An 11,252-nucleotide genomic window follows, 5' to 3' on the forward strand; every position below is an offset into this window, starting at 1 on the left:
TGCAAAGCATTGCTTTTGCAGCTAAGTAGGTGAGTCCAAATGGATCTGCTATAGTCATTCATTATGGTAAGGAAGTATTTGTAATTGTCATGTCTGTCTTTATTGTTAACATCCAATTTCGTCCCTCCATTATTCCAATTTATTTCCTTGGGCTTCTAAATTTATTGACGAGCTAAACGCTATATTTTCACTATTATTTTTATTGCTACTACTATTAATATCGTTACTTTCATTTTTACTATTTTACTATCAACATTACTAGCATTACTTTATCACAAATTTCAAAATGATTCGTCATCATTTTATTTTCGGATTTTGTGCTCGTTAAATTAATTATAATTTATCAAGTCCTTTATTTTCTACATATTAATCACTAATTATCATAGTATATATTGTACTAGTTATTAAATTAGAAACCCAAAAATAATTAAAATAAAGGAGGAAGGATCCATATTTTCAGCCAAATAAATGGCCCAAACAGTCAAAGCTCAACCCAGCCCACAAATTAAATTCAACAGCCGACCCACTTCGTCAAAATTACCCGATCCAGCCCACTATCCAAAATACCCGACCCGGCCCAACCTTTACACTTTACTACCAAACCTAATCCCTTCAACCTTCACGCCGCCCCCTCTGCTCTGTCTCTACCTTCTCTCTCCTTCCTCCATTTCTGGCTAAATTCCACTTTCCCTTTAGCCATGAACAGACCGTGCTACTCCATTATCATGCAACGCTCCCCTTCTATTTCCCCTTCTTTCTCTCTTCCTCTCCTTTCCCTCTCCCTTTCCCTGCATCTGTCTCTCTCTCAACCGACGTGAATGGCAAATTCGCACAGGATTTTTGCAAACCCAGGCCATGCATGGCCCTTTGAGGAAAAACAATTAATGGTCGGTCCTTCTCCCTCAGATTTTCAACGGTTGAAAGGTTTGGGTTTTGTTTTCTTTCACCGTCCTCTGTTCGCAATCTGAATTTACTTTAATGGTTTTTGTCCATTTATGAAGGGAAAATCTTTCTTTATCAGCTCCTGTGATTTTCTCGAGTACAAGTTTTAAATGGTTTTTGTCCATTTCCCTTTGTGTCTGATCAGTGTCATAACAAGTTCACCAACATTCTGATTTGAAAAAGAAATTCAACTTCGAAACCCCGCCCAATTTCGAACCGAGAAAACGCCAAAAATCATCCTATAAATACATCGTGAAATCTGGGGAGAGGGAGGTTCTTTTGGGGAGGAGCTCCAATTCTCTGAAAATATAAAAACAGTCTCATTTTGTTTCTTGATAACGATTTTAAAATACCAAACATTTTTACTCTCTTTTACTCTATTATTGTTTTGAATCCGAGTATATGCAAGCCCGGAGACATTAACATTCGAGTGTGGATCCGCGACCCCGCACCCCGTTCACTGTACCACAAAAGGTAATATCATCTCCCGTTTAGTTTCCTTTTGCCCGACAATGTTGTGTTGAAATCATGTTTAGGCTTGAAACTGTATGTGATATGCTCACAAAATTCTGATGAACAATGTGTTATTTGGAACAAAAGCAATTTTCCTTATTCCCTCATTCCTTTTAGTTCTGTTTCAATCTAGTACTTGGCATTTTATCTTGTTTTCCGTTTTGTTGCTGCTTAATATCTCCAATTAGTTTCTTAATTCTGCGTTTCAGTTTTATTTAGAGTTCAACATGGCTTAGCTGATTTTGTAAGCGTCGTAGCTTTACTTTGTTTTGGTCTGTGAATTGTGAAGTATGAATCGCTTACGATTTTAGTGCTCTTTATCTGTTCAAAAAATGACCTAGTATGGGCTGTTAGATTATGTGATTTAGCTTTCAAACGCATATATGTTTAGTTTTACATTCCTGTTTTCATTTGAGTCTGTTCTCGTCTTCAGTTAAATAGTCAGCCCTTGGTTTTTCTTTCGTAGTTTAAAGGGTATATTTCTTTGAAGCTGTAATTACGTAGCTACTGGTTTGGTGTGTCTGTTTGTAGATCATCTAGGATAAAAATTATTTGTGTGATGTAGTTTGTAACCTCTGTTTGCTTAGTTGAACCGCTGAAATAAGGTTAAGGAATTTAGAACTCTATAATACTGATAATCCTTTGTGCTAGATTTTAAAACAAGGCAAGATAATAGATTGATGATGTGAGAAGGTCCTAGCCAGTATTAACAACATAAAGGGATCTATAAGGCTGTCATTTGACCTATGAAGAAGTAGACAGTGATATCCTAGGCTCAGGTAGGGATTAGGAAAGACTTTGAGCATCTACTCAACTAGGTACTGCATACTTTAGATTGCTGAGGTTCCTCTCCATTGAATCACAAGTCAATGGGACACTTCAAGGTCTCGGCAGGTATAAAAGATGAAATTATATGAGGTTTATATGCTAAAAGATGAGTTCTAGTCTTGTGCATGAGTCAATAGATGTTTCTGTGCATTTTGGTTTCTTCTCATTATGTTTGGTATCGTACACTTTCCTATTACTACATTGTGCTATGAATATAAACAATCAGAAATATCATTTCCCTATAAGAATGTCCCAGAACAGGCTGTGAAGTGTTGCACTTTAGCGATTTTTCCTGCTTTACTTATGGTCATAAACTGTTGTAATTTTAACCACTTTGTTGTTGTACTTTTTGAGCCATGAACCACTGCATTTTTTTTGAACTGAGTTTCTGCTACGATTTGAGTTAGATTTCAGTTTCATTCTGAGCCGAGTTGCTATTGTATTTTGAGGTTGAAAACACTGCTTTTAGATTAATTTGGCTGCTGAAAATTTCCAGCAAGTGTTCACTATACTTGGCTGGATCAATTCTTCATTTGGTACCTATTTTGAGGAGAGATTGCTGTTTGGTGGTTGCTCTACTGTTTTACTGTTATATTGTGCTGCCTCTTATATCACTTTTCTTTGTTTGCATGAACACCGGAGCCGAAGAGCCCAATTTTGGGACCCAACGACGCCGATATTGAAAGGGGTCTTAATATAAGACCCCGCGATGTCACTAAATCAGGAACCTACATCTACATCTTCGTTTGTGTCTTTCGCTCCCTCGAAACATAGTCCAATCGAAACCGAAGAGAGTGGCGAGCCAAACGGCGAACCGCTAAAACACTTTGTCCTTCCGCAGGAGCCAAATGGGGCTTTAATTCGTCTCATTTTATTCCGTAATGTTGCTTGTTTGCTGGTGTGATCGAAAATTTATTTGTGTTTGGTAGTTACTTGCTAATCGTGTAGCTTCACTTTGTTTAATCGTGTAGTTTTTCTTTTAACACTTATTTGATCAGTTACCTTAGTCAAAAACGTGATTTCTCCTATAGTTCTTAATCGCTTCCTCTACTTAAAACCTTATCTGTTTCGAATGAATCAAGCCAAATGGTTTTCGGTTTTCACTAACTTATTTAATTTAGAAAATCAGTAGATCTACTCCACCAACTTTGGCCTTACATTTGGGAATAACATTCGTTTCAAATAATAAAGATGATAGTAGACTCGCCTTTAGTCTAGATCACGTTCTGGCCTTGGTCCTCTTTTAAGATTAACTACTTTCTTATGCCAAAAAAATGTATTTAAGCATCTGAAGCTTCTCTTCCATTTTCATTTTTCAACTCTGGATCAAGAATCATTTCGTTGAAATGTTGTTACCTCAATCAATCCAGGGAGTACAAATTATTTCTTTTTCTCCAAAGTGAACTTAGTTACCCACTTAGCTTTTTAATTAACTTTAAGTTCGGTCGGTTAACCATTATTAATGGGTCTTAAAGGATGTCTAATACATTTTCTTTAGATTAATTGAACCCTTACCTAAAATCTTAAGTTTCATAGATCTTAAAACGGAGTTAACTTTAGATAAATAACTTTAATGAATTTTACGTGTCCTAATTTACCATAAATAATTAGGTGGCGACTCCCTTACTCTAATTAACTCCGGAATTACCGGAATGTTGTAAACTATTTTGACTTAAGTTAAAATAGGGTTTAACATTTATGATAAGGGCCCCATAAGTTAACATGAATGAGTTCAAAAATCTCTTTGGTATTGGTGGTTCTACTTTGGTATGGTAATCTAGTTTGTCTTGCCTTGGGCCATATAGAACAGAGAAAGGGTTGCTTGTGGAAAACTTTACTAGAATGGATGATATCCCCCTTCATTTTGCTAAAGGGTACATTTCCAAGTCTGTAATGCCACAACAATTCATACTATTTCTATGAGACTCATGAGAAGAAACACGGTCTTTATTCATCTGAAATGAACTATGTACATTTGGGAGATGAGGGGAATGGAAATGACTAAAATTACTTAGACAGTGTGCTTTTTTCACTTGACTAGAATTGAAAAAACAACAAGTAGAACTATCATGAGTGTTCCTTGTTCCAACTGCAGGGTTGCTCTTCCTTAAATCGTCTGAGCAAAGGAAATACAACCCATAATGCACACTACCAATCTCCAGAGGCCTCTTCAGTGCAGGGCTCTGTAGAAGGCAAGATGTGTCAGAAAAAGATGCAATACACTTAAGATGCATCAAGGAGCTGACTGAAATAAGGTTGTATTTAAAAGATGGGACAAACAAGACTCTACCCAGAATGCTTTTAGGAGTTAGTGTTACATTTCCTACTTCAATTACCTTTACTCTATAACCATTAGGCAACTTCACCAAAAGAGGGTAAGGTATATGATGCTGGTTAGATGATGTTTGCTAAAGGTCATGTGGTGTGATGTTCCTGAGCCTGAGATCCATATTTTAGCATTTGCTTTGAAACATCCACAAGTTAGTTTATCAAAATCTATAGAGGAGGTGCAAGCTACAATACCTGCAAAATTGATTGCTCCATTAGTGAGATTATTGTTGCTCAGTTGTTCCCTTGCATCACCATTTTGGAAGTGCTGAATTAGACTAACCAGTTGGTCATATTGTCCTCTATTCATAGTCGCACCTTGGTTCCCAATTTGCTCATTGGTCTCCCCTCTCATTGCATGAATCACATCAACATTTAATCCATGTGCATTTGCAACTATGCCTTTTCCCTTGTTGAACTTGTTGTTCTGAATGTAGTTTGGGTTTTGGTACCTTTGATTTTGATTGTTTGAGTTCTGGTTGTATCCTTGATATCCCTGACCTTTGTTATTATAGTTGTTGTGGGTATCCGTGTTATAGTTTGACCTTTGATGACTCTGATTTTGATATACATGAATTTTGAAGCAATTGTCTCTATTGTGTCCTGGTGTCTTGCATACTTCACAATACATCTTAGACCTATTGTTCCCAGAATAGTTGTTGCTTGCAGTGTGATTGTTGTTACCAGAGTAACTAGTGCTTGGACTATAGTTCGTCCTGTAATTCTTTGAGCTTGAATTACTTGCATTCAAAGAGGTTGATTCAGCAAAGGTCTAATTACTTGACCTGATATGATTAGCAAAGGTCTAATTACTTGACCAGATTTCCCTTTGTTTCTCCTCCTAAACTAGAATAGCAAATATTTCAAGCTTTATTATAAATATATAGATAGATTTAAGAAAATAGTGTCTCACCTCATTCAGTATCATTGACAGACAAAAAAATTAATAAAAATGAAAACTTCGTCTACCACCAAAAATTGTAGTAGGTTAATAAAGACCCTCCATACTTAATTAGAAATTTCGGATTTAAGCCTTAAAATAGAGTTGTCTTTGGTACGGCGAATCTAAAGCAAATATTGGATACCGGATAAAAAAAAATCATCTTAACCTCATAGTTACTGAGCTGTCCCTTATAGAAATTCGTTTATTTCATTTGTGACACAAAATTAGAAAAATAAATTTGATGCTTTTTTTTTTTTTAACCCCCCATATATGTGCACCAATAATTCATGTTCTGTATTCCCATTTAAAGAGATACGGTGTGGCAATAGCAATATCCCACCGCATGACAATGTTTATATTTTGCTTCAGAGTAGAAAAAGATTCTCAGCTTCACTGGTTCTTCATTAAGTTTCATAGGTTTGATTTTATTAAGATATGTGGAGTATTTATCGCTGTTGTTGGTACTTCCTTTACCCTACAAAATTTAATATTATTTTTACATGTATAATAACTATAGATCAGATGCAACTGTCCATAAAAAAAAAATAGAAGAAAGCTACGATGATATTCCCCTCATATCAAAATTAGTATGCTAGTATTAGTTACGGAGATCAATAAGAAAATTCACTAAGTGGAAAACGTATGCTGCGTGTCAATTTGATGGGAAATGTGGAATACATTATGCACAAATAGATAGAACAAAGGCGAATAACATCTTTTAGCCTGTGTTTTCTTGAACTTATTCATTGAGCTAAATTTCAGAAAAGTTCATATAATACAAGAATCTAGAAATTGAATCTAAGTCAAACACATTCAACTAACTAAAGTTCAGACTTTACACCTCAAAGGATTACTATATGACACTTTGTAATTCTTATAGAGTTGGAAGAAGACAGGTTATCTTGAGCTTAATAGTGCTATAAAAGAGAAATGCTGAGACTGTCTTTTGTATCTTGTATTATCAACACTTGAACTAAATGTATCAACTATTAACATCATTATCATCATAACTGACAACATCAGAAAGGAATGGATCCTTCAACAATTCAGCTGCAGAGGGTCTCGCTCTTGGCCGCCCAACACACCTTTCAATGAAGGCCTTCAACTCGGGATCACCCACCCTATTAAAAGCTCGAGGCTTTATTCCAGAAGTTACTATCTTGTATAGTTTGGCTATACTGTCACATTCACTGTAAGGTATCTCCAGAGTAGCCATTTCAATCAAGCACATCCCGAACGAGTATACATCCACCAACTCTGTGTAGTTCTCTTCATAAAGCTCTGGCGCCATGTACTCTGGTGTCCCTAGTAGAGAATGTGCTGCGTGGCTCTTCCCCACGATCGTTGCCAAACCAAGATCACCGATCTTCACCTATGTAACCAGGGTGTTTAAGGTCGATCAAAAATCACATATCTGCTTAGATGGACACATGAAAGGTCAAGAGTAACTACCTTACAAGCTCTTATCTAAATTAACCGAATACTTCCAGATGTACTTCAGTGCCTGAGGGTACATTTACCATTTAATCTTAAGGGGACCTTAGAGTCTTAAGACTCCTGATCTTATACAAAGTGAGATGAATTAACCATAGATGCAGATTCACGATTTTAAGTTAGTCATGAGTATGGATTATAACTTCACCGTGACTGTTGGTGCACAGTTAATGTGCTCTCAACAACTGCCTAAAGTGTGTGTCTGTCTACCACAATTACCCACTCTGCGAAAATTAGGATTTAAGTTCAATAAGTTTCTCTAATTATACTAAGCACAAATTATCTTCCTGAAGAGTAGAGGATATGTAAAGACATAGAACCTTTCATTTCCCTGAATACGATAAGAAAGTAAACGACACAAATTGTGCAGCTTTAGAATCATCAGAGAGAGGGAACAAGTTCATTAGGAATGGGCATCATTACATATTCCCTCCGTCCCAATTTATGTGACACTCTTTCCATTTATAGCCACAAAATTTCTATGATTTTAGACAACAAATTTCAAAAGTCTTCATTTGTCTCCTAAACTCCATGCCAAGTCAAACACCTTCACATAAATAGGGACGGAGGGAGTAGTATTTTTGACATAAAGTGGAACTTTGAAGTATCTGACATTATGCTTTGAACCATGAAAGGGCATTTTTATGTTTATTGCAGAGAAACAGTAAGCCAATATCGACTGAGTTCATACCTTTCCAACATTCCCATTGATAAAGATGTTACTGCAATTGAGGTCTCTATGAATGACACAAGGATCATGAGTATGGAGAAAATCCAATCCTTGTAATATCTGTCTTGACCACTTCTTCAAGGCCTTGATTGAAACATGACGATGTTTCTTCCTGTATTCCCTCAAGTTACCCGATGCACATGCCTCAGTTATGAAATTCAGAATGTTCTTGTCACAGTCTTTCCAGAAATGGTACATGACAATGATGTTATCATTCTTCAAATTCTTCAACAGCTCGATTTCGGAATGGATCTTATTGATGATGAAAGGGTTGCCGCTGAATTTGCTTAATCTAATCTGATTCCACGCTACTTCTCTGCCTTCCTCGAGATCAAATGCCCTATACACCATCTTCACTGCACCTTGGCCAAGTAGATCCTCGTACCGTCCAAACCTCCCGGACGGATCAACCTCAGCAAATAATTCATTTTCTTCATCAGTTGCATTAGGATTTGCAGTTGGCATTCTGAGTTCTATAAGAGTAAACAGAAGCATTTAGAAGATTCATCAGCGAAAACAACCACAAAAAAGTTTATTTTCATAATAGGACCTAAATTCGAAACAACGATGTGTGCTTAAGAAAATCACAGGTCCACCTTTGCTAGTACTGGGATGTCGATCGTTGCATTCCGTTCAAACTACTGTACATAAAGTTGGAAAAAAAAAATCCGTATTTATATAGGTATACTAAGTCTGCATCTATCATAATAGAGTATTGGGTGTAATGTGCTACTCTATTCCTAATGTCTTAAAATCTTAATAAATATATATAATTCCTATGTTGTGCCGACTCTCCAAAAATGTTGCCGGACCCGTGTCGGATCTTCCAAAATGCACTACTTCTAGAGGATCGAACACGTATCTAGCGGCATTTTTGGAGAGGTCGAGCAACATAGTATAATTTCAACTTCATTCTGCCTGTCTACAACCATTGTTAAACCTCAAGTCACTTATCTTTTCAGCAAATTGAACTCAAGATTCAAAAGCTTCCAACTTGGTTGGAAGAAATTCATTAATACGAATATATAACAAAATTCTGACAGCACATAAGATCAAGAGCTGTCAATTGAATCAACCGATAAATATCGTAAAGGAAAGAAAAACTCAAACCACTAGTCATTAAGATGAAATTAATTGTAAGAACAGAAGCAAAAACTTGATTTCATCTAAGAATATAATACAACCTAAAATATTTAGGTCAAACTCACTATTTATTCTCAAATGTTCAATGATTAAAAATAAAGAAAACCTTTTTTCAATTATACCACAAGGATAAACCTTTTAATGATAATTTACTAATTCCAAGAGGCAGAGTTTCATAATCTCTTCTTTTCACTTAAAACCTTAAACACCACAAGAAAAGTTTCTTCCACCAAAATTTACTGGTGAAACTCATAGAATTTTGGTCACAAATCATTGCCATATTCCTTTTCTTGAAAATCTTTAAAACTAGTACACACTGCAATTAGCAGTAAGCCTAGTCCTGGGAATATCTTCTTAATTGTTTAGATAAAATTACACAACTGGACCCAAATTAAAATTTAATATTTCCAAGAATCAAGAAAGAAAGCAGAAATTAACAATGATAGTACACGCAAAGAAAGAGGAAGAGAGAAAATTAATCATACGTGCATGGTGATTTTACACCAGAAAAACCAAAAAGAAATAGTACTGACTACATACCTAGGTGTTACAATGAGGAGCAGTGGGGTAAACTTATACTAATAATTAAATTTGTGAATAGAAAAATTAAAGATTGTCCATAACAAACAGACCAAGAACTAAGAAAGAAAAGGGCAATTGAAACTGATAGTGTGTAAGACAACTATTGTGATAATATTAAAGAAAATTATTGAGAAGGAAGTGATTTTACCTAATTGGCAAAAGGGAGAAAGAAGAGTAATAGAGGGAGGTTTAAGCAACAAGATTAAATAGAAATAAGCCTATTTTTATAGACTCTACGAGTAAACTAGGAATCTTCCACGTACGCATGCAGTATTTCGACTTATAAAAATGGTAAATTTGCCAAAGTTTTGATTGTTCAATGAGTTTAAGTTCCCGTGTAAAAGAAAAGTTAGATATTCAGTTCTTATAAAGCAATTAATATGTTAATCAATATAATAATCCCTCTGTTTCAATTTGTTTGAACCTATTTCCTTTTTAGTCTGTGCTAAAATGAATGACATCTTTCCTAATTTAAAAACAAATTCACTTTATGAATGATTTACAGCCACACAAATTTTCAAGACTTATTTTGAATCACAAGTTTCAAAAGTCTTTCCTCTTTCTTAAATATTGTGTCCAGTCAAATTGATTCATATAAATTGAAACGGAGGGAGTAAGTATTTTTGGGCTACTTATAAAAATGGTAACTACTCCCTCCTCCGTTCACTTTTACTTGTCCGCTTTGGACTTTTCATACTGTTTAAGAAATAATAAATGAAGTGTATAATTTATTAATGTATCCATATTAATTGATACATAGTTTTATTGGATTTTAAAAATAATTTGAAATGAGTAATTAATACTATGTATAAAACAGGAAAAAATAAATTATCTTATCTTGATATACTAAAAGTAACAAGTAAAAGTGAAAATATATTTTTAAAATACTAGATAAGTAAAAGTGAACGGACGGAGTACTTTCCTATTGCAAAATAAACTATAACTGCTTAGCTTGTTTAGTTCATTATATCACTACTAATAATGATCGCACGTATAGTTTTTTTTCCTAACTAGTTAGTAAAAGTTACTTGATGGATTAAGTTAATTCTCTCAAACCTAGAACCTTTGGATACAATCTAATTATGACATCATATGGTCATATAGTCATATAGTCCTTTTGGATTGGGGCAACTTAGAATTTTGAGTTTATGCGTTCTCAATTTTAGAAAAGACAATTTATTGAGTTTTAAATAAAAAATTTAATTCCAATCCCAAATGTTGACTAAAGTTACTGAATATACCGAAACTCTAGCTTTGCTCTGCCCTTGAAGCACTACCACAAACTAGAAGAAGCTCGTCGAAGGTCAACGAAAGAATTTGTTCCTGTCTTATTGGACAATCTGATATGTCAGATATCATAATAGCTCCTAAATTACTACAACATACCCAGTTGTATCCCACAGTGTGGGGTGTATGTTGACACCCAATTTTGTCCCACATTTCCTCCGAAATACCTATTTTACGCTCCCAATATTTTTGGCAATTAAAAAAATAACTATCTATATTTTACTATAATTATTAGCTTTTATTAATACAAGCATTCATTCTCCTGTTGTAGTCACTGTTGTTATTATTACCATTATTATTATTATTACTATTATTATTATTATTATTATGATTATGATTATTATTATTATTATTATTATTATTATTATTGTTATTGTTATTATTATTATTACCAGTATTATCATAATTTGCGTTTCATCATTTTTTACCACCTTATGCATACGCATCACATTTATTTCGCAC

The 11,252-nt window shown here is 34.7% G+C and overlaps 1 protein-coding gene across 2 annotated transcripts; it reads right to left on the reverse strand.

Annotated features, from left to right (window-relative positions):
• Positions 1 to 6,340: 6,340 nt before the first annotated feature.
• Positions 6,341 to 9,810, reverse strand: LOC132640987 (probable serine/threonine-protein kinase WNK11). 2 transcript variants are annotated; one of them, XM_060357821.1, is made up of 3 exons: positions 9,652 to 9,810; positions 7,740 to 8,251; positions 6,341 to 6,926 (listed from the first exon to the last, which is right to left on the reverse strand). In XM_060357821.1, the coding sequence occupies exons 2-3, from the start codon at positions 8,241 to 8,243 to the stop codon at positions 6,537 to 6,539; spliced, it is 894 nt and encodes a 297-aa protein (XP_060213804.1). In that variant the 5' UTR covers positions 8,244 to 8,251; positions 9,652 to 9,810; the 3' UTR covers positions 6,341 to 6,536. The 2 variants fall into 2 exon arrangements, with proteins under 2 accessions (XP_060213804.1, XP_060213805.1); XM_060357822.1 differs by lacking the exon at positions 9,652 to 9,810 and adding an exon at positions 9,462 to 9,645.
• Positions 9,811 to 11,252: the final 1,442 nt, after the last annotated feature.

This window comes from Lycium barbarum, chromosome 5 (genome assembly GCF_019175385.1).
Source record: "Lycium barbarum isolate Lr01 chromosome 5, ASM1917538v2, whole genome shotgun sequence".
Taxonomy (NCBI): domain Eukaryota; kingdom Viridiplantae; phylum Streptophyta; class Magnoliopsida; order Solanales; family Solanaceae; genus Lycium; species Lycium barbarum.